The sequence below is a fragment of the Ostrea edulis genome, chromosome 6 (genome assembly GCF_947568905.1).
Source record: "Ostrea edulis chromosome 6, xbOstEdul1.1, whole genome shotgun sequence".
Lineage (NCBI taxonomy): Eukaryota > Metazoa > Mollusca > Bivalvia > Ostreida > Ostreidae > Ostrea > Ostrea edulis.
In genome coordinates this window covers 17,008,941-17,033,719 of record NC_079169.1, presented here as the reverse complement: position 1 = coordinate 17,033,719, position 24,779 = coordinate 17,008,941, and the positions used below count along the sequence as shown (strand labels likewise).

Below are 24,779 nucleotides of genomic sequence, written 5' to 3'. Positions count from 1 at the left end.
CCATACTTTGATCTCGCCAATATTTCCCAAAATATGGTCAGGTAAAGAATTTTTTATCCCCTGTTGGATATGCTTTTGGAAAACAATATGCTAATTAGCATAATTATAACTTTGTTTACATTGATCATTACTGGTTATGACATACTCAGTTTGGTTTTTCTTTCAACTTCAGGCCTCGGCAATGGTCAGAGCACAATAAAACACTTACTACACAAATCTAGCCAGCTTTTGCGTCGGATATGGTCAGAGCAGAATAAAATGCTTACTACACAAATCTAGCCAGCTTCTGTGAACCTGGTCTGATTTTCCCTGGTTCATATAGTACTTACCAATGTCTTCACATCTCCATCGATTTTGTTGCAAAGTTCGACAAACTTGCTGATATTGCTGTTGATAATTTCATCAAATGCACTCACACTAGGTGTAACTACATCTGAAAAGATAAAATTTCTAGTGGAGAAAATTCATATTCATAGCTTTTATACTAATTCAAGGCACTCTTTTCCTCGCTTTAATACTGTAAAATGTCCCCTCACATATTACATAGCTTTTATACTAATTCAAGGCATTCTTTTCCTCGCTTTAATACTGTAAAATGTCCCCTCACATGTACAATACAAAAACAGGAGTAACCGGACATGTTAAAATTTCTGCTAAATAAAGTTTAGATGTATCATACCTGCTTAGTATTGTACCAAAAACGAAGATGTAACAATAAGCCAAAACACAAACTTCCATCAATTTTATACGATCAGATCGAAGTTGTGGAAATCGAGTCCTAGTCGCGCACTCGCTTTCATTCAAAGAAAGTAATAAAATGGCAGTTATTCTCAGGGCTATAGTAGCTCTTCGACAGGGCTTGCAATTCTTAGTCTGTTGCAACAGAAGAAACATGTCTAGCTAAAAAAATTTACAGCAAGTTTTAAATACTGATACAACATGCATGCTTTAGGACTCAAGGTCAGAACTGTTGTTGTATATTTTTCACATTTTCTATTTCATTACAATCATTTTCAAAAAGGACTTTGTAGCTTGCCATGTTGTAGTTTTTAGTGTTGGCCTGGATCAGTGGTTATATACAGCATCTGGATATTAATGAAGGGGCCCTGCGTTTGATCCCCATAAATGTTTGAAATATTCCTGTTCCTGTTGTAAATGCATGGAAAAGTTTGTGTTAGAGATTTCTGGACCCAGTTGCACAAAAGTGAGTTAAGCTTAACTGACATTTAATGACTAGTTATCATTATAATATAAATGTAAAAGTTAATTACAAGTTAACTGTTAGTTAAAGTTAACTAACCTTCGTGCAACTGGGTCCTGATGATGATGCATGCAGTGGTTAGAACACATGATGACCAATGAAGGGGTCCTGGGTTAAATTCCCACCTACATCATTTTCTAATCATTCCTGGAACTTTTTTCATATCATCATGGTAGCAATATTCAATTTAATGTTTAGTTCTAATGATATTTATACATATGATTTACAGGCTATTTGGTCTGCAGTCATCTTGTAGATCTATACATGTTTATTTTTCTCTTGATTAAAATCCAGTTTTACTAAAAACTTCTTATTTCTCCACACTGCTATAAAACCTTGAAAACTAACAATTCAAATACAAGTTTTTAAGTATTAATCTCTTCCTTGCAAAATTAAAACATGAGATCTGTTGTCCCTAATTTTCTATTTACAGACGACTCTCCTATAATCTTGCCTTAGATAGGATGCAATCCTCAAGTGTCTACACAAGTGTTAGTATACAAACAGGAAGTGAAAAATTATTTGATGTCATGAGCATATTTACTTTATACACAGATACTCCTTACAAAACTAAAACTTCAATATATGTTATGAACACTTGGTCAGGGATAGAATATGTATTTTCTTAACCTTGTACAAACACAAAAAGGAAAATTACTTTTCTTTCTTAATGCCAATGAGTGAGTCCAATATTTCCACAAGTTTTGTTCATTTTATGATTTAATAACAAAAGGCCCATAGGCCACATAGCTCACCTGAGTCACCTTGGCCCCCCCAATATATTTGCATGTAAAACTTTGATCCCTATTGTGGCCCCATCCTACCCCCGGGTGTCATGATTTTAACAACACAGAATTTTTCCTGGCTCATTGGTTCTTGAGAAATTTTTAAAAAAAGATTTTCCCTATCTATTCGCATGTTAAACTTTGATTTCCTATTGTGGCCCCAATCTAGCCCTGGGGGGTCATGGTTATAACAAACTGGAATCTGCACTGTCAGGAAGATTTCATGTAAACATTTCTGACCCAGTGATTCTTGAGAAAAAGATTTTTAAATGACCCCATCCTTTTCTTGCATTTTTTGTGATTATCTCCCTTTTGAAGGGGGCATGGCCCTTAATTTGAACAAATTTGAAAGCCCTTCACCCTAGGATGATTTTTGCCAAGTTTGGTTGAAATTGGCTCAGCGGTTCTGGAGAAGAAGTAAAAAATGTGAAAAGTTTACAGATGGACGGACGGACGGACAGACAACGGATGATCAGAAAAGCTCACTTGAGCTTACAGCTCAAGTTCGTGAGCTAAAACATTTCTCTCTTCTTGTTACAATATTTTCTGATTTACCGTATATACTCGCCTATAAGTCGGATTTTTGGGAGTTAATTTTTGGTCCAAAACTCTATGTCCGACTTATAAAACTATATTCTTTTTCAATTACATGCACGGCAAGCTTTTCAATTAGAATTTCGTTTTCTTTTTCATTTTGTTCCATCTCAGTTTCACTATCTGATTCTTCATCTAAGTCCCTTTTACTACGTTTCATTTTCTCATAATTTTCTGCGACTTTAGCCTTGCTGGAACTTGTACTGACCGCTTTCCGTTTGATTCAAGTGCTCGCATTTTTGACATATTTTTAAAACCATTAAAAAAGGACATTCCAATTTTGCACGAAAATGGCGTACATTGAAGTAAATATTAAATTGACCCTCCCCCCTTTAAAAATGGAATAATCTGATTCGAATGATTTGTAATTACATTGGGAAACATTTTATTACAGCTGAGGGGTGAAAAGAAACATTGGCGTACTACATATAAACTGGTCCCGCTTCTCATATATATGTGTTAAATAAGCAGCAGAGAACCAGTTATTTACTCAGAATTCCTATAGACTAGTCAGTCTATAGCTATTTTGATTGTTATAGACCGACTCGATTTTCTATAGACATTGTCTATCGGTCCATGGTTAATTTCGCACACTGTGGCTTGGATATTGAGCACCTCATAATTATTAATTTCTCACAATATTTTTTTAAACTTAGGTAAAAATACTAGAGCATTGACTTGAAATGTCAACCGATTCTGACAAAAATGTGTACCGACTTACAAGCGGGTCAATGGCAAATTCCTACAAAATAACCTTAAAAAATACAATCGACTTATAGGCGAGTATATACGGTATATGGAAATCTAACACACATTAGACTGGAGGGGTAAAACGAACATGTGCCCTGACATATAAATGCTGTTAACGTCTTTACAGAACTTAAACGATACATTATTTCCGTTGTTCAGAACAGGGTAAATATGTTTCCTTAATTATTTTGTGAAATATACCATGCGCCATGTACGTGGGACCACTAAATTTCAATTGTTCCCAGGGTCTTAATTTCGTAAATTTCATGGATGAGGTACCATACAATTTCAAACCACAATGAAATACACATTTATATAATATATAATATCAATGCATTATGCAACTATTAATCAAAAGCTGTCAAAATTCCAATTGTTAGTCATGTAATGTTTATTTTTTTGTCTTTTGATCATATATTGTATAAATATAAGGACCCCATTGGAAATAAGCTAATTTAAGCTTTTAAGGGTTATCCTTAGGTTAAGATATCATCATTTGTCATGTTATTCATACAGTCACTTATTCTTTAACTGTTATAACTGCATAGTGCTATAGATTATGCCAGGTTTCAATTTGTTATTTTAAATTTACAATCATGACATTCTGTGATATTTTATACCTGAATAAAATAAAATGAAATAATGTTTCAATGTACAGCAACTATTTCAACGAAATTACATCTCAGCAAAAAATGTAAATCCTCAAAAGGGATTCACAGAATGTGTTGTTTGATCTTCAATCTTGCCTTGTCCCCAAATTCATGTACCAATCTATGAGAGCAGATTACACTTATGACAGAGGATTTATAATTCTATACACCTACAATAAATCCTTACCAACAAACATTAAACTCATGATGATCCTCCAAAGATACAACACATTACCTGCATCTCCCCCAGAAGAGGATTTACCGGACCCCGGAGACTTCTGAGCCAAAGTCTCTAGACGGCTGGCAACAGCCTCTAGTCGTTGGACAGCCGTTTGTAATTCTGTAGCAGACATGATTCCCAACCCTTCTTCTGTTGTTTGCACTTCCTGTTCTTGTAATGACAAGCGTTCAGTGTTTTCTAGTATAGTCTGTAGAAGAGGAACTTCCTTTTGGAACTCAACTTCCTCTTTCTGACCAACTTCCTGCTTGGGATCTACTTTTACTTTCTCTTCCTGTGGATCCAAACTGTTCTGAAATTCCTCAGCCTGAATCTGTGTTTTGATTCCTGATGGTGAAGTTTCACGTACTTCCTGTGTCTGGTCCTCTGTTACAGGTATGTTGTCCCGGTGTTTAGTCTGTAAAGAGTCAATATCATCCTCATCATCAGATATTGCACAACAACACATCATTTTTTCCCCTCTCTCCCAAATACCAGAGTAATGATGCAGTGACCCCCGCAATCGCTGACGAAGAAATTCTGACTAAAATGTTTGCACTGTAAGTCATGTAATGATCAATCTAAGAGATGCACATTAATCTCAGACACATTCCGCTGTCTGCCAGTGTGCACAAATACAAACACAACACAAGCCTAGGTGTACACACACAGTACCAACACTTGTTTTATACAAACAACCCAAAATCTCCACCGGCTTCCAGCAAAATAGCAGAGCACTGCAGCATCTATAAATCAGTGAAAAAAATCACAACATTGCACCTCTACTCCCTAAATCCATGGCAACACCTTACATCAACAAATCGACTGCTTCGACAGACAACATATTTCACATGTCAGGGTGTACAGTATAATTATCATTATCCTCCCCAATTAAATACGTATTAAGTCACTGTGCTATTAAAATTTGGCTTGCACTTTTAAGCAGGACTAGGATCACTCTGCCAAAGTGAAGACTTTATTGACAATCCACTTAAGAAATTGCTGGCCCCAGGTAAGTATAGACCGGTCACATTAAATTACCAGGCCAGCATGGGAAACACTGCTAACCTGATTACACGAACTAGTGAACTTGTATGAGTGAACATGAATTAGTCAACTTGAATGAGTGAACTTGTACTAGTGAACTTGCATGAGTGAACATGAAATAGTGAACTGGATTAATGATAAAGGGTGAATCAATTAGTGTTGATAAACATTTGTAGGGAGTTGTGTATACAAAGTTCATTGACTAAATACTAAATTTATAAAAACATAATGGTAAAGACATTTAATTTTTATCTATTCATTAGGATATCATTTAATCAGAATAGATATTATATTTAAGAGTGCATGTACTTTATTTAAAGCTATGCAAGCGGTATTTTTCAACTATCCAATAAACACCTCTCGATATAACTCACATAATCCCCAAGATCTGAAGAAAAATTCAGCAGAAAAACTAAGGGAATATTGTTTGAGAGTACATCCTATAGCGAGCGTTTCGTATAAACCCGTTACCACCATCATGGGAACGATAATTGCCGAACATAATCCGGTTGCTGAGACCCAAGATCATATGCAAAGATAGAAACTAATACGTACCTACACGTGTCATTTGTTTAAAATATTACATCATTTCACGAATGACAAAAAGTACAGCACTGTAAGTGTAAGAAAGTAATAATTATGCAAATGTGCCACTCAAATGAACTTTTGATAGGGAATTTTCTATAAAATTGGCATGTTAAATTGTTTATAAATCTGACACGTGCTCAGTGCCATCTTTCGTCATTTTCTGAACTGGTGACCTTCGAGGTCAATGCACATTGGAGATTACTGACAGGATGACAATGATTCATGAACCGACATTTTCTGCTGAATTGACGGGTTTATTGCTTCAGATTCACACTGATTCTATGAAGTTATATGTATTCAATCACAAATATGTTTAATTTTTGTTCTTTTGTTTTCCAATATTTTTACAGTCAGTTACAGCTTAATTGTATTGTTTTAATGCATCCGTAAATGGAAGTTCAAACTATCGATAACTCATTCAATTGTACGCTACCAATCCAATTCAATAAGCAATTGTAACTTTAGTCTGATTTTGCAAGACAAATAATCAGCTATAATTATGATAGTGACCCATTACACATTTGAAAGGGTAAAGAAGGAAAACTTAAATTAGGTTTCCATCGATTGACCAAAGGCTACATATATATTTGAATAATTGTGTGCATTAGTTATGTCATATTTACATGTATTGATTATCATAAACAGTAACTAGAGATTGTTTTAATGAAAAACAAATGTCTCCCCAGTTCCCCAAATTGGAAACTATAGTGCTCCAAATGCAACTCCTCACTTTAATGTACTGCACGGTATGGAGGAGAAAGCATGAGCAGGAACACAGACATTATTATAATGAACTCGAATAATCCACATAGGAGAAGTGTTCACAAACTATTTTCACCCTCCACCTCTCAGATCCACAATTATAACTTCAACAGTGATTTTTCAACATTTTTCAAAAGGGTCCTGTGACTTTCGAATTGGGAAAACTTGTCAACATTTTCGTCAAATTGGGAAAACCAAGTCATTATTGTAAATGTGCTAAATATATCATATCAAACAAGAAATCAAACACAAATTGATATCATTCTTCTTTTATTTTACATATTCAACTTTCTTTTCTTTCAGCTCTTAAAATTTTCGACTATTCTTTCTAAATCATCTAGAATTGATGCTTCTTTGTCATGTCGTACATAAACTATTCACATAGAACTTATTTTTTAAAGAATACATTTTTCACCAGTTTTTAGTATTGGGAAAAGTGCAAGTTGAATTGGGGAAAAAATTGGTAATTTATGGGAGGGGAAAGGACCGATATTCGAACTTAAAATGGGTCTTGAAAAATCACTGTTTATAAATAACAGTTGGATCCCCCTGTCCCTACAATATGCACATCTGCAAATGGCATTAAATTATTGTACAAAATTTCAAGTCTATCGGATAAGCCATATATTGGAAGAGAAGCATTCATATTAAGCTAATTTCACATCTTCCACCCCTCTTAGATCCACTATAACCTTTAGGAAAATGATTGGATCCTCCTGTCCCAATATGCACATCTGCAAATGGCAATGGAGCATTGTACAAAGTTTTAAATCTATCCAATACCCCATATAGGAGGAGAAGTGTTCACAAGATTTTGTGACAGACACACGGACAGACAGAAAGTACAAAAACAATATGTCTCGATCCCCTGAAAGATGGGAGACGTTTACAAATAAAACTTCATTATTAGGAAGTCACTTTGATCTCCAAATTAAATGTTCCTTATGTAACATAAATGACCACATATATTGTAATTTCTCATGTACATCATTATGTGGACTTTACCGCAGGGGTATAATTTTCTTTACAGTCCCTTGCCCATGGGCAAGTACTACCTAGATATACACTTGCCCAAGTTCAAAATTCACTTTCCCGAAAATAAAAAGACAATGCTGCATATGTGATTAACTGCTTTATTTGGTACATAGTTTCATGACCATTTCTCCCAGGGCTCTAGCTATTTCATTAAGTTTGGGCTCTCTTGGTAAAGACAGCTACAGCAGGACTATAGTGTGGCCCTTTACTTGCTTGGTCCCCCCCCCCCCCCCCCCTCCAGATGACAGCCACCTTTTTACATCATCAGAGGGATCATAATCCTCTACATCTGGGCCCAACATGGCAATCCTCAGCAGGGATTAAAAATTGTTTGTAAATTTTATTATTTTGCTGAAATATCAAGTCATTTAATCACGCCTAGAAACAAATTAATCACATTCAATTTCATACACCGTTGTGTGTCAGAATCGTTCCAGAATTCTGCGGGTTATCCGGATTGGTTTTTGATATTAGATAAGCAACGTTTAGGGCTGTCAGGGTTCCAAAAAATTTCAGGTCGGGTCAGTTCTAAAATTTTTTACTTCGGTTTCGGGTATTTCGCTTCGGGTCTATATATAACTATTTTAAAAATCTAATATACAGTCAATCAAAAAACCTTAAAAGTTTATTGTATTTTGTCACAATAATTACTCGGGGATGTGGAATGAGGTTTAGACTCGACATCCATGGTACTAGAAACAGCATTGTCACTAAATCTACTCGTTTCCATCCATGCTTTCTGAATCAATGTTTTGTCATTGACGATGTTGCAGCGTTTCCTATAGTGAAGGTCTTCTGGTACTTACTGGACATTTCGTCCAGTAATGGTTGAGATATATTACTGGACCAAATCACATTTTACCAGACCAAAATCTTATATGCAAAGTAATCCCCTATTGTGGCCCCATCCTACCTTTGGGGGCCATGGTTTTGACAAACTGAATTTACACTATATCAGGAAGCTTAAAATTTCATGTAAATTTGAACTTTCTGGCCCAGTGGTTCTTGAGAAGATTTTTAAAGATGTTCCCTATATATTCCCATGTAAACCTTTGATCCCCTACTGTCGCCCTACCCTATCCCCGGGGGCCATAGATTTTAACAAAATGTCAGGATGCTTTCATGTAAATTTGAACTTTCTGGCCCAGAATGGCATCGGCAACGTACTTTATTAGCCCAAGCATTTCACTTCAGATCCGTCAGTGGAGTAAATTTTTCTAAAGAGCAGAATAAATTTTGGGACATATGCTGCTAAAAATTGAAAATTTATCTAATCATGTATTTCATTGGGGGGGGAAAAATTATCGGACACTTGGTCCGGCCAACAACTGATATTGATCGGACCAAAACAGAAATTACCGGACATTTGCCAATGTCCGACGGACCTTCAGAATCACTGTGTTGCTCCAGGTGTGGCGTATTTTCAATGCGTCTGACATATCTTACATATAATGTCATTATTTACAGTTTTGTCCACAATAAATACAGCCACCTTTGAGGATTTCGATGACATAATGATTCTATTTTAAAAACCAAACCAAAACACGAAAAAATGGAACCGAACCCTACCCAAACAACACGACCCACGGTTTTCAGTTATTTCGGGTACCCGTTACAGACCTAGCAACGTTACTACTGGTAGTGAAATGCGTACTTGCTTAGAGGTATCACACCGGTAATTATTTTCACTATATATATATTAATATAGAGGTAAAAAAAATAAATTAAAAATCAGTTTGCAGAATTGATGCCTAATAACGCAGTCGGAAATGTTCCATATGTTACCTGTCTCGTCTGCCGACACCGGAAAAAGAATACCCTACGCGACATTTTCAACAACAACAAAATTACTCGCAAACAAGACTAAACCCTCAAATCCACGTGTTTTTCACATGTGCGTAAACAGCCGGAGTGCGCCTCAGGAAGTAGCCTCAGCTACCAACAACAAATAGTTCCTTTGTATACACTTGGTTTATTTTTACAAATTATACAAAATTTCCTAATCAGGGGTACAAAAATTAAGAGAAAAGAAGATGAAATGAGAAAAATCATGCATGAAAAAAAAAATTTCCTTTAACTACAATTGACTATAAGTTCATTTTCATTTGGTAATACCTTAGATATAAACCAACAAGATGTACTGGTGGTCTTGTGCTGATTAAATCTAACATGGTCAGTATTAACTCTAATTGATCTGAATAAACATTCATTCCAAAATTCATTACTTGCCTGTGAAGGTAAGCTTATTTATAACTAGTGGGTATTGTTTTTTACAAAAAAAACCCAGATGTCTCCCCTTCAAAGTTTGATTGTCTAATAACCGGGGCAACAATAATGAGTGCAAGCATAAGAGGCAATAACAACGGCTTGCATCAAAATCAATGGGTCAAGGTAAAAAAAATTTGGTACAGTACATCTTAATTGTCTTAAATCTGCCTTCCATGTTGTAAGTTTGAAAACCTAATGTCAAAGGGTTCTCAGGTTATGGTCTGGATTATACTTTGATGTAAAAGAGTTACCTTGACAATGTAAGTAGGTCAAGGTCAAAAATGTTGGTGATGTGCACCCCTATTCAATATTGCCTTTCCATATTACAAGTTTGCAGTTTTGATGTCAAACAAATCTTAGTTATGAAATCATCAATTTTTTTTAAACATGACATTGAATGAAGAAATGGGTCAAGGTCAAAAGTTTTGGTACAGTACATCATGTCTTAATGTCTGCTTTCCATGTTTTAAGTTTGAAATCCTAATGTCAAAGGGTTCTCAGGTTATAGTCTTGACTATACTTTCATGTAAAAGAGTGACCTTGAATGAAGAAATGGGTCACGGTCAAAGATTTTGGTACAGTACATCTTGTCTTAATATCTGCTTTCTAAGTTGTAAGTTTGAAATCCTAATGTCAAATAGTTCTCAGGTTATAGTCTTGAAGTAAAAGAGTGACCTTGACACTGTAAGTGGATGAAAATCAAAAATGTTTGTGGTGTGCACCCCTCTTCCATATTCCAAGTTTAAAGTTTTAATGTCAAACAGTTATCAAGTCAGCTTTTGGCCTGGACTATATTTTGACATAAAAAATTGACCTTGACTTTATAAATGGGTCAAGGTCAAAAATTTTGGTGGAATTCCCCCTTTCCTCATTCTCATATTCTAAGTTTGAAGTCTTAATGTCAAAGCGTTCTAAACTTATGGTCAATTCATGTTTTTCTTAATTTGATCTTGAATGAAGAAAGGGGTCAAGGTCAAAATTTTTGGTGCACTCTTCCATAACATCTCTCCATATTCCAAGTTTGAAGTTTTAATGTCAAACAGTTGTCAAGTCAGCTTTTGGTCTGGACTATATTTTGACATAAAATATTGACCTTGACTTTATAAATGGGTCAAGGTAAAAAAAAATTGATGGAATTCCCCCTTTTCTCATTCCCCCTTCTCATATTCTACGTTTGAAGTCTTAATGTCAAAGGGTTCTAAAGTTATGGTCTATTCATGTTTTTCTTAATTTGACCTTGAATGAAGAAAGGGGTGAAGGTCAAAAATTTTGGTGCAGTGCACCTTGTATCTATGTCCTCTTGCCACGTTCCAAGTTTGAAATCGTAATGTCAAAGGGTTCTCAGCTATTGGCCTGGACTCTATGTTGACGTAAAAGATTGACCTTGACTTTATAAGTGGGTCAAGGTCAAATGTTTGGGGGCGTGGGCACCCCTCCTCCGTACCATCTCCTTATGTTCCAAGTTTGAAGTCTCAAAGTCAAAGGGATCTCTATAGTTAAGGCCTGGACAAAATTTGGTTGAAGAAGAAGAAAAATGACAAAAACAATATTGAAGGGGAGACATAATAATTATCACTCTAGGTCTGTTTCCCGAGACAACATTGCACTTGCCCCGGGCAATGGAAAAGCATAATTATAAATCCCTGCTTTACCTTGCACCTTAAAGGAAAAGGCTTATACACAGGCGCTGCCTGCTGCCTAATCATTATCATGTTATTCATAAGGCCATTTCAACTTAATTAGTAGAATTATCACCCAGTGTCACCAAAAATTATGGGGCGGGTGGGGGGATTTTATTTTTTTATTTTTATTTTCTGAGAAAAATATTAATGACAAACAAGTTTTTGTCAACAGAAGTGCATCATTTAATGCCAGATGGATATCAATCTATGTTTATTTCACAGACGAATTCCAGGTCTATAAGTTGAAAACTGTCGAATTTATCAGATATCGAATGGTCTGGGAAGTTTGTGCCATATAACTGTCAATATATTTTACGGAAATTAGGTTATATACACTATACCTGACATTGGGCAAAGTCAAAGAAATCAGGCCACTGTTTATAATATAGCAGATTTTCTGTTTGTCATTCATGTTTTCGATTATTGCATTTGACAAGAAGAAACAACGTGTATTCATAATTCTGATAAATTCGACAGTTTTCAACTTATTACTTACTTTCATGATCTGTGTCATCACAAAACATGTTCAACCATCATGGTTTGACACTTATAAGGCATGTCCGACCAACCGTATCTACTAAATGATAGGTCTGGTCGGGTAAACTGTCGATTTACTAGTCCGACTGGCTGTGTCGAAAAAATAAGTAAGAAACTTTACTTTAAACCACAAGATATTTTATTCTTATTACTAAAAAAAAAACTGTAAAGGGTTTGCGAGCAATTTTGAACAGCGTGATGGCATAATCTCTATTTTTAGTTCTAATAAATAATTCGCAGTCGGAAGTGATGTTTTACAACATCTACTCAATGTTAAAGTGTGTAAAGCTATGTTTCGGATAAATAGATATAAATTGAATTCATTTTCATTCTTAAAAAGAAAAACAATATATTTGAATTAAATATAAGAAAGTGTTTATCAAGTTAATAAATTACGTCGTAAACAGCCATTTTTCGGTGTTGACGTGTGTGAGAATGTCTCTATATTCAAACACGACTTCTTGATGTCCCACGAGAAAAAAAAGGAAAAGGTTGGGATTAGAAACAACAAGAGGTACTGTGAGCAATGCTCACTAAGAATACCCCCCGCTTACCCCAATCTCCCAAAGGGTGTTGGTAATAGGTAAAACTTCAGTATTATGATCCAAAAGGTATCTAGGAACACAGCATCTCCATGCGATGAAAAAAGCCGTTAAAGAATTTAAATGGAAACCATATTGCTACTTCGATGTCCAGTGCGCGTGACCTTTGACCTTTTGACCCCAAAATCGATAGGGAACATCTTCATCCCATGGGTAGTCCATATGTATGATATGGTGACTGTAGGTGGAAAGGATAAAGCTTTAGAGCCCGGAAACCATATTGCTACTTCAATGTCCAGTGTGCTTGACCTTTGACCTTTTGACCCCAAAATCGATAGGGAACATCTTCATCCCATGGGTAGTCCATATGTATGATAAGGTGACTGTAGGTGGAAAGGATAACGCTTTAGAGCCCGGAAACCATATTGCTACTTCGATGTCCAGTGCGCTTGACCTTTGACCTTTTGACTCCAAAATCGATAGGGAACATCTTCATCCCATGGGTAGTCCATATATGGTGAAGGTAGGTGGAAAGGATAACGCTTTAGAGCCCGGAAACCATTGCGTCTACAGACGGACGGACGGACAGACAGACGGACAACCCGATTCCAGTATACCCCCCCCCCCACAACTTGTTGCGGGGGGTATAATAAAAGCAGGGCCTATGAAATAGAAATTAAAAAAAACTGTTGAGGTAATTTTATTCTAAATGGACTAAAGAATATCTGTGCCGCCAGGTAGAATGTAAAGAAACAGAATATGTGTTTGAAAATAAAAGCATCAAATTGAATGACAAGACTATAGATTTTTTTGAGACAATTAAATATGTTTTAGTTTAAACTTAACATTTGTCATTTGAATTCCAATCAGTAATTAAATATGTTTTAGTTTAAACTTAACGTTTGTCATTTGAATTCCAATCAGTATTTAAATATGGAGAAACTAGCTATCAGGTTTTTTCTGGAAAGTTGGTCAGCCTCAGGGCTAGTGGATTTAGGTCATGCAGGTCTAGTAAAAATCATCTGAAGTAGCCCGACTAGTCTATTGCTCAAAAAAATAAATGTCCGAAACCCTGACCAGGGTTCAACATTAACTTTATCAAGCACTAGTCCGTACGGACTACTGACTACTGATGTTCACTAGTCCGCAAAGCATTTTACTAGTCCGTCCAGTATATCATATTAAATGATCCCCATTTTATTCAATAGTATTTAATCAAATCAAACACATCACATTTGCAAACAATTCACTTTCTGACACCTAGAGAAGAAAAAGACCACCAAACTTTATTTTGCAGTCAAGATCTTCAGACGCATACAGTAACCTTGCTCTGAGTTAATCACGTAACCCCTTTTATGTCCATAAGTGCGTTCGAGATCGACGTTCCCATTGTTCTCATGCTCATTTCTTAGAGTCACAGGAGTTTGAAATTTTATCAATAAAGTCAATAAAATTCACTTGATTGACCAAGCCATGAGCTATGTGTTTTATTTTATGAACTCCTGTGTTAGGGTCGCGAATGACTAGAACATGTGCACACAAACATGTTCTTCGACCACACTACTTACAGAGGTGGTGTGAGTTCTTGCACCTCGAATCCATTCTCGTGATGCGTACTCAGCGTTTGGAATCGGCAGAAATTTGTACTCGTGCGAAGAACGGCGGTCTCGAACGCACTCCATGTGTTTGGAAGATCAGCATGTCATTGTCACCCAAACACTTAAGGAGGTACTCTATATCGTCATAATGGCTGACTTCCTTTTAAAACATGGATGAAAATATAAATATAAGCAATATTTGTCTATTCATTTCAAAAGTCATTGCCTAGCTCAGTAGGTTAGCATGTCAACTGCTGAACTGTAGATTGCGGGTTTGAGTCCAGCAGGGGTTTTAATTTTTTTTCGGATTGCTTTCTACTAAAACTGCATTTTTTCACTAAATAAAGCAAAATTTTAAAAGTTTTCAATTTCAATATATTGTTGTATACATATCCTCCACATTTCATCCATATTAAATTTCTGGTGCAGCATACCTCCTTAACCATGCAGGTAATCGACCATAAGTTAACTTCAAACATCTAAGAGACTCGGACAAATTTGCTAAAATCTTAACCTATTCAAGATTGATTTCCAGATTTTCACTAGTCGGACTAGTGCTATGCAAAGTTTACTAGTCTCAGTAGTCTGACATTTTTTTTAATAGCCTCGGATTTACAGACATGAGGTAATTTCAAACCCTAACTGACCAATATTATCTCTATCCATGTATTTGTACATATCAGCATCAAACTGTTAATAAATTATTTTAAAAAGTTGTAACAGTGACTTCGATAATCATGTAAAAAAAATTAAGAACATCAAATTAAAATATTTAAGATGAATATCGAAATTAAAAATTCATTGATGCGTCAGATCGTTGGTCTTGGGGAAGGGGGGGGGGGAGATTTTCTCCGTTTGAATGAGATGCATATAAGTAATATGATTATAAACCTTCATAAAATGATAAACATGGGCCAAGTCAAATCTATTACACTGAACACAGGTCTACACAATCTTAAATGCTGATCACGTTGTAAACCAATCACAACTTCTCTGCTTGTGATTAGTTGTATGATGTTGCCATGTTCTGGGGGCTTCATTCTGGAAATTTCCATAAGGCTGATTCAACACTAAAATCATGGATTGAATAAACAAACAGGCATCTTTTCTTTATTCAACAATTATCAAAACTTATTTCTTCTGCAAGATCAGAATCAAGCATCGATAAACAACAGATTTACTTCATATCGTATTATCTTAAGTTATATTTTTTTAAAAACTGTCTTAGATCTGCCACTTCACTCTCATTTTTGCTACTTTAGAGTAGTTTATCGAAACCAAAGTAGGTTTTCAATTAATTTTGCGATATTTACTAATCGAATAATATTCTATTATAGCTTAAAGACTTCACCTCACATATGAAACAATATTATAGGTGCAACCCTGCCCCCCCCCCCTCCCCCCCCCCCCCCCCCACCCCATTAAAAAAAGAAAATGGTTTTTTAAAATTCCCAGACGAAGGGAAAAAAGTTTCTGTTCTGCGGTTTCAAAATTACCAGCAGTGTTTTCAGAAGTCTCTCAGTGGATTACTGGTTTTCTTCCCCACTTTGACCAAAATGTCGACAATCTTCCCCAATTCGAAAGCCACAGAACGTTTTATAAAAATGTTGAAAAATCACTGCATGCACGCCAGATACCATACATTATCATAATCAAAAATATATTGAAGAGAAAATTCAAGATTCTCTCTGCACTGTCAGTTATGTTAGTCTTAACACACCTAGATATTTACATAGTAATAGAGGGCGAAGCCCTCTCACGGCCCAAAGGGCCGTGAGAGCAAAACTCTCCCTATAGGTAACACGTATACATGTTTAAAAGGAAAATATAGAAAACTGATGAAAAATTAAACTATACCTATGGAACTTGAAAATTTTGGTCCCAATGGCGTCAATTCGAATACTAGCGCGTGGACATGTATTTCTCCATTTTGAATCTCGTGTACCCAAGTTAACGTCGTTCTGAGATGTTACAAGAAATCCGTAAAAGCATGTAAATCTTATTTTCTTAATCATATACATGTATAATCACTCCTAGATTAACGCTTTATTGTATAATATTTCCTACAGATGTATGTTTGTGTATTTGCTAAACACCGACGGTGAATATGACGTCACAATGCACTGTTTACATCAGTTGCATAGCGTTTCCTGCGTTTAATGAATAGGCGGATCAAAAATGTCTAAAGTTAGAATACTTTGATTGAGCTCTGTCCTCACACGTTAGGTGCTAATATTTCGGGATATTTTTTGTCCTGTTATGGATCTAGATACTAATGCCATTTTTTGCTTCGCCCTCAAACACGGTCACGCCGTAAGACATATTATAGCGAGCGCAGCGAGCCAGCGCAAAGCGCTGGCTCGTACTGCGAGCTCTAATGACTAGAGCGCGGGAAATAATCCGAGCTAAATCTCAACCTCTAACAAGGAAAATGTTTTGACGCCGATCCCAGAAGTCCCTTGTCAAAAATGGCTGAGATCTCGCAAAGTCACACCTTGGAATATGATTGTGAACTTACGTGGATTATCATCCTAATCTTGTGGCCTCCTAGCTCCAAAATTTAGTGCACCATTAGACGAAATGTTTAACAAAGTGCAATGTTTATGAAAGGCAGGCTAAGATGATGTATGACGTCATGTCTACGTTTTGACGTACGTCACAATAAGACAGGCAGTGGCGGATCTAAATACATACTTGTTAAAAGTCATACTACCGGGACGTAATCGATTAAAATACAAAATTCTCAATAGGAATTTATTATTCTAACAAGAAAAAAGGGAGACCGACTTCTTAAAAATTGTTAGAATATGTGAGGAATCACAGGTACTGAATTAGTGCTATTTAAAAAATTACAAAAAGTCGATAGAATTCAGTCGGATTGAAAACATTTTAAAAATTTTTTGGGTTTTTTTCCCGCGACTAAAAATAGTAAGTGCTTCAATCCATTTCCTTTTAATATGTCCGGTAACGCAAACCACGATGACACCCCCCCCCCCCCCCTCATGATAATCAACCATGACACTTGCTTGCAAAAAAAAAAAAAAAAAACAAATACAAAAAAAAACCATGACACTTGCTATTAACGACTGAAAAATGAAAAATAATTAATTAATTCTAATTTTGTGAATTAATCTTAATTAATGTATCCTCACAACAACAGCATTCCAGGAGAGGGGCTGAAATCAATGATGTTGCAATTTTATTCAATGATTATATGTGAATGCTGAAATATTTTATCATTGTATTACAACTAGGATTATGTACAATATTATAAAAATTGTTCTAATTTTCTCTTTTGGAACATACAATTGCTACAAGGGGATTATCATATGAATTTCATTTTTTTTTTTAATTAGATAGGTTCGCAAAGGGGGGGGGGGGGGGACATATACATGCCCGATCCGATAGTTGAATTCATATTCATCGATTTATTTTTAAATTCTCATTATATATTGAAATGCGTTTTGTGTTCAAAGGCAGTGCTGTTTAAACATAGTTTTACAAACTTGAAAAGTTTGGTCATTTTCATCATACAATTAGTATCTTGAAAAGATTGAGAGTAGAAAAAAGGAAAGTAGAGGCTGAGAACATGAACATACTGTTCAGAACAAGTCGTGCATCAAAGGTTAAGCAAGTCACAGTGAGCCGAGTGAAGGTAGCAGAAATAAAATGTATATAGATCTATAGCATAAAAATATTTCAATCACATTCATGTATACATGTTTTAATGATTTTTAAATATAAAACCCTTGGAGAAAATTCATGTAATGAGTATTTGGCAAATAGATATTGTTTAAATTGAACCTGATCAAAGCATGAACATAACAAAATATGTATATACATGAAGCTGCGCTCGTTCAAACGGTAGCACCGTCAACATATTATTTGATTTTAGCTAGACAAATTACGAATGAGAAATGATCCCTGTCAAGCAAAATCAAATTTTAAGCAAAACAAAAGTTACAAATCATATAGGCCCAATTCTTCAAAACTCATATATGCTCAATCAATGACAAAGATTAGACATATCTCTTGAGAATATTTTTATAACACAGTATTCTTCATGTATCAAACAAATCAACAGTTACAAAGACACATAACCATGATAACATTTAAATATTCTCACCTCGGCTTTCACTTTGCTTCCGCATAGAGGGCGTGTCTTACCGGAAGCAAATGTGTATTTCCCACAAACCATTGCGTTTCGATTAAATCAGGTCACTAAGCCGGTACTTTTCCAGTTGCGTGGTAGATCACTTTCCATTTGATTTGAAAAAAGATGGCGAAACCTCGAGTCTTTTTCGACATTACAGCTGGTGGCGAAAGCTTTGGTCGTATTATTATGGAGTTGCGTGCTGACGTGGTACCCAAAACAGCCGAGAACTTCCGTGCTCTTTGTACAGGTTCGTAATTTATACATTATCATTATGCACGCCATGTGGCTATTGTTGGTAAAATGGCGGGAAGGAGGCATGGTAATATGCAAACATGTAGGATTCGTCATCATACTCCATTGCCTCCTCTGTATTAACACCCTGACTTCGGTCAAAGGGAATGTGAACTGGAAGTCTGTAGCAATACTTAAACAATTTCTGTACATGTATGATTTTTCAGGGGGGTCAAATTCGTACAACTTCAAGCTTCCGCCTTCCATAAATTCTCTACATGGGTTCAGATGATCTAAAGTAAATTCTTGGCATAGCCCACTACACCCATTCTCAATATAAGAGCTCAAACACCAAAATGATTTGTTAAAAATAAAAGTTAAAGATATGAATATTACTATTATGCATAATGAAAATAAAATATCTATAGATTTTGTCTCAAATTTTCTTTTTATCAAATCTAAATACATGAAATAATGACAAAGTGTTAAAAAAGAGGATAATTTCATTTCAAATAGATGCACGAAAAATGTACGTTACCGTCGCTGTATCATCAAAATAGGTCTATAATTAAGAGTGTTATTGAACAAAATTATATTTTTTGGGTTGTGTTTTAACACCAATGAATACACCAACCTATTTTAACAAAATGATCTTTCTGAATGTAAGCGTTCAAGTATTTCCCCCCTCTTAAAATAATGGTGACTTTTCGTTCAGATAAAAATAAATATTTTATCGATATAATACTTTTATCGGTTCTTCTCATTGTGTTTGTACGATCAGTTTGGAATACACCTGTCTTTTTTTTAAATGGTGAATGTTTAATGTCTGCATAATTAGCTCTTTTGTAATCATTAACAAATTTTACATATAGTTTGGCAATTTAGATACCTGGTATAAATGTAACGTACATTTCATGATTATTGTCAGTAAGAAAAACTGAAAGCATCATTAATGTTTGTTTCAATATATTTGTAAACACTATCTTATTGAAAGGAAGCGTGTTCAAAACTACCGCAAACCCAAAAGAATATATAATTTAAATATAAAAAAACATGCGAAATGTGATTTGGTAACGTACATTTCCAACTTTCAATAACACACAAATAAACGTCAATAAATCAACTGTAAAGAAATAAAAATCCGTTTGATGAAATGTTTCCAGACAGTATTAAGAAATTATAATGTTGATAGTAATATTTTGGTGGTTTTTCTTTTTCAAAATTTAATGTTTGGTAACATACCAGGGTTTGACATTTACTTTTTTTAGCACTAGACCAGTCGGGCTACTTAAAATGATTTTTGCTAGACCTGACCTTACATCCACCAGCCCCAACCAACTTTCCAGAAACTGATAGTTTTTCCATACTTAAATGTACTTAATTCAAATGACAAACATTTAAAGTTTGCATGAACTAAAACGTATTTAATTGTTTCATAAAAGAGCTTTAGTCTCGTCATTCAATTTAATGCTTTCATTTTCAAACACATTTTCTGTTTCTTTAAATTCTACCCGGCATGGAAATTCTCTAGTCCATATAAAATAAAATGATCTCAACCGTTTTTTTTTTTTATCTCTATTTCATAAGCCCTGCTTTGTTTCTTCCCAACCTTTAACTTTTTTTCTCTTGGGACATCTTTCCTTGAGAACGAGAAGTTGTATTTGAATATAGACATTCCCGCACATGTCAACACCGAAAAATGGTTGTTTACGATGCAATTTATTAATTTGATAAATACTTTCTTATATTTGATTCAAATAAACTGGGTTGTTTAAAGAAAATGAAAATAAATTCATCTAAAACATAACTTTGCAAACATTAACATCGAGTAGATGTCATAAAACATCACTTCCAACCGCGACTTATTTATTATAGAACTAAAAATAGAGATTGTGTCATCATGCAGTTCAAAATTGCTCGCAAAGTCTACAGTTATTCTTTTTTAGTTAAGAATAAAATATCTTATGGTTTAAAGTTTCTTGTTTATTTTTTCAACACGACCAGTCGAACTAGTAAATCGACATTTTACCCGACCGGACCTATCATTTAGTAGACTCAGTCGGTCGGACGTGCCTTAGTGTCAAACCCTGCATACATTTCGAAGATTTTAACGAAGAAAGTTAAAGCACAACGTGTGGACATTGCATATGGAAACACGATTTTCACTATCAGTAGAAGAAGACAATTTTTTTTCTTTCAAATATAGATTTAAAAGTTGCAGAGGATTTCCAGTAAAATCGGCAATTAACCGTAGTGGATACTCACGAAAACTTTGAATCTCTGCTGAAACAAACGAGGACCCCCTGCTTGTCCCCCATCTCTCACTCTAATCTTCTGACAACTACAGTAGTGATGCATATTGTTTTGTTTTTAAAATAAATAGCCCCAAAAGCATAGTTGTTCCTTTTAAACTTTATGTAGCTTTGACGAAGGACATCGTAATATAAGCTGAAATAAATGCATATACTATTAAATCATTTTCTTTGTGATTGACAAAATAGTGTTTTAGTTTTAACTCCACAGTTAATTTAAACCTGATAAAATTTTCCTATACTGTATAGATTTTTTATTCCAATTCCGTTAAGGATTGGAAATATTCGAAATTACTTTATATAACACCACTAATAACTTCATCAAAGAAACATTTTCAAGTAATGTTCTTATTTGTCGCTTTTCCAAGACAGTAAACATCGTATCTGCGGGGTTTTTCGTTTGTTATTTGTTTGTTGTTGTTTTTTTTAAAGTAAGAAACATATATAAGAGATATAGGGACAAATTAATAAGTTCTGGCAGTGGTACGTTGTGGACGTCTTACACATATTTAATTTTAATAAAACGGAGTCATTTGTACATTTCAGTTATTGTGACATAGTGATGTAGGTGAAATGTTCCTTTAGTGTGCAGTATTGTTAAAGAGACACTACAGCTCATTTTCCACATTTTAATAAAGTGTTTTTTAAACCATGTATTGATAAAATGATAAATTTCATATCGATACTGACAATTTTGAACAATTGGGATGCATCAATTTACTCTCAACTGCGCTTTGAAGATCGTTCGGAATTCAAAGGTTTCTTCATGCTGACTCTGACTTTTGAATGCTTATTTACATCACGTGGTTTTGAATGACAGCAAAGGTGTTCTGTAGGAAATTATTTAAATTCCCCATCAAGGGGGTTCACACTCACCTTTCAAGTATAAGATTAATCCCTGCTCCTTATAATAAGTAATTATAAATCATTATTTCAACAGAAACCTTCCATGTTCCCACTGACCGATGTTTTTACAACTAACACGTGTCGTGTTCAGATAAAAATAGCACTTACTTTTAAACGTGGTGTCTTCGCAGCTAGTCTCAATGACAGATTTAGGGGGCCAGGATCCCCCTCCCTTTTTACCCCACAGATTGTGAATGAAAATCCAAATTTTGCACCAGAATGGCAGATTACTTTGGCTAATCTTTGACTTTCACACCTCTCTTCGGAAATCCTAGACCCGCCACTGAGTTACATGTGTTTCTCCGAGCTCTTTGTTTTCCAACGGTCAAACTGATACCAAGGTAAATTTTATTTCACGTATGAGTTTTATCTCATTCTAATTTTACCTCTTTTCTTACAGAATCTGTCAAAATTCTAGATCTATCAACTACACTTTCTCTCTCTGGATGACATGCTGCACTGTTTACTGTCTATGCGCATGCCTCTGAATACCGAAGGAGGAGACTCGATATTTTGTGTATAGGCCATCAAAAAGTATTAATTTTTACGTTAAAACGATAATTTTTAACTTTAGATAAGTGTTATTTTCGCAAAGTTCATACTTTCAACAATGCAACAAAAATTGAGAAAGCGCTGGGAAAATTGTCATTTCATGATTTTTGCGCAAAATGAGCTGTAGTGTCGCTTTAAGACAATTCTAATATAATATTTGGTATTGATGTTGTCACTAAATTCTTTGATTAATTTTCTAAAAATGTGAGCTGGAAATATGCAAAATGTACGTTACCTATACATAACGTACATTTCATTTCTTCAAATCAATACTCCACAATTACCACATGTTACAGACGTAATGCACTGGTTTATACCTTAACATGGATTGCTCAAGAAGTGCATCACACATGTTTAATATTTATAAACCAATGCACGATATTCAAAATCACATTGCAGATGAAAACCCGTCATACCAGCCTCGTGCACAGGAGAAACTTTAGTTTTCTTTCACTTCTGACGCTTAGACGATATTTAACCTTCAAAATCGTCCTTCGTGTAACTATTAGAATTTGTAAAATATGAAAACAAGAATGTAATATCATAGTTCCGAATTTTATAGTAACGTACATTTCGGTAACGTACATTTTTTACCAGGAATTTTTTTACTTAAAAGAAAGTATTTAAAGTGATAAAGCAACTTTAAATTATTTTTGTCCAACATGCACATAGTCAATAACTCAGGGGTGTTTGACATTTCTCACTCAGCATATTGAATACGGAAAAAACTAGGGTAACGTACATTTCTTTCTTATCTCTACGTTATGTTCAGTCAAGAATTTGAAAACAAATTGTTAAACTTAATAATCATTGTTTCATTTAATGAGACAGAAAGTATATCAACGTTTAGGTAAGATACAATTAGCATATCAATGTACCTACAGGAAACGACAAGTCGGGTCTCTAATCTTTGCGATTATTAAAAAATTGGGCGAAAATAGAATGCGACAGGTACATTATACTAGATAAATCATTTATTATCACAAGGACGGATAGAAACAATGAGCAATGCCATCTATACGATATTTTGGTTTGTTTTATCAGGACATTTTAACCTAAAATTCATAAACAGGGATTTCGTAGATATGACGTAAAGTATTACTCGGAGACAGCAGTCCATGCGAAAGTGTTTTGGACCACACAGGACATTCGGTCCTATGTAATCAATGAACACACTGGACCGAACCAAATTTGTAAAAAAGTGAAACACGTGAAAATGCAAAACCAAGGAAATTTTATACTAGTAATACTATACCGGGGATCCCTCCCGCATAATACTTTAGACGGTCCATGCGGTTTTAATCACATTCATTTACGTATTTGGATTTATGTAATATTTTTTACTTATAACAAACATTTAAATGACTGCGTCAAAATAGTAAAGCACAAAACCGGACACTGAGACATCGGACATACCGGTCCGGTGTAAAAAATGACGCATCGGACCTGAGGCAAAGCACATCGGTCAGGTCCGACGGTCCGATGTCTTTCGCATAGACTGAGACAGTAACGTACATTTCAAATACGCTACTATTTTCTAATTTGAAACCAGTTAAATATCCTTCCAAACCAATTCTATTGTATTTTCTTTTTTAATCATATAAACATATTCATATTGTTGATGAAAATATAGCTCGGAGGTTAATTCTCTTAAGTAATAATGGAGCGACATCGTTTGATCCCTTATATTGAGAATGGGTGACTAGGTTTTAATAGGTGGGGTATTATTTTCTCTCGGAAGGGGGGGGGGGGGCGACTGCAGACGAATGCGAGACATCGTTTCGTGCACAGGTATCGGGATTTCAGTCTATAATCGTCCAGTCAATGACTATATTTTTGGCTAGAATGACTGACAGTCATTCTAGCCAAAAATATAGCGTAACCCCAAACTAATTGCAACAGAAATGTTTTTGTTTTCAAACGGTGAGTCAAGGGATGCTCTAGCGTATATTAAAAAATAGATAGCACTAAACAAAGGGGAAACTTGTATTTTGGGAGCAAAATCGTACATTTTGATAAAAAATCACTGAAAACCAGGTTTTATCATTTATCTTCACACATGAAAGAAAAAAAGAATCATAATTGCTATAATCATCGTTAACGGTGTTAACATTCACAAACTACTTTATTCATATCAAAATTTCAAATGAATGATTTTTTATGAGGCGTAAAGCCATATTTTGGAAGAAAAATCGATGAAAACAGTCTTCACGAAAAACTTTGTAAAGCACAGGCCCTTCGGGCCTCCCAGTATAATAATTGTGCAAGCCCGAACAATATTTTGCAGGCCCAAAATGGTTTTTTTC

At 35.0% G+C, this 24,779-nt stretch overlaps 2 protein-coding genes across 8 annotated transcripts in view; one reads left to right on the top strand and one right to left on the bottom strand.

Moving 5' to 3' along the window:
• Positions 1 to 18,567, bottom strand: part of LOC125646869 (adenylyl cyclase-associated protein 1-like) — an 81,511-nt gene extending 62,944 nt beyond the window's left edge. For 2 of the 7 annotated variants that reach the window (XM_048873454.2, XM_056141710.1), the window contains exons 1-3: positions 18,443 to 18,567; positions 4,276 to 4,675; positions 330 to 433 (exon numbers count right to left, since the gene is read on the bottom strand). In XM_048873454.2, the coding sequence (XP_048729411.2) occupies positions 330 to 433; positions 4,276 to 4,675; positions 18,443 to 18,514 (576 nt within the window). In that variant the 5' untranslated portion in view covers positions 18,515 to 18,567. Of the gene's footprint in view, positions 1 to 329; positions 434 to 1,488; positions 4,676 to 14,286; positions 14,446 to 16,173; positions 16,278 to 18,442 lie in introns of those variants that run through there. The other 5 variants (XM_056141712.1, XM_056141711.1, XM_048873453.2 and 2 more) reach the window with 5 other exon arrangements.
• An 11-nt stretch (positions 18,568 to 18,578) lies between these two features.
• The window catches only part of LOC125646888 (peptidyl-prolyl cis-trans isomerase-like), a 16,180-nt gene continuing 9,979 nt past the window's right edge, over positions 18,579 to 24,779 (top strand). Inside the window, exon 1 of the mRNA XM_048873492.2 lies at positions 18,579 to 18,719. Coding sequence (XP_048729449.2) covers positions 18,596 to 18,719 — 124 coding nt within the window. The 5' untranslated portion in view covers positions 18,579 to 18,595. The remainder of the gene's footprint in view (positions 18,720 to 24,779) is intronic.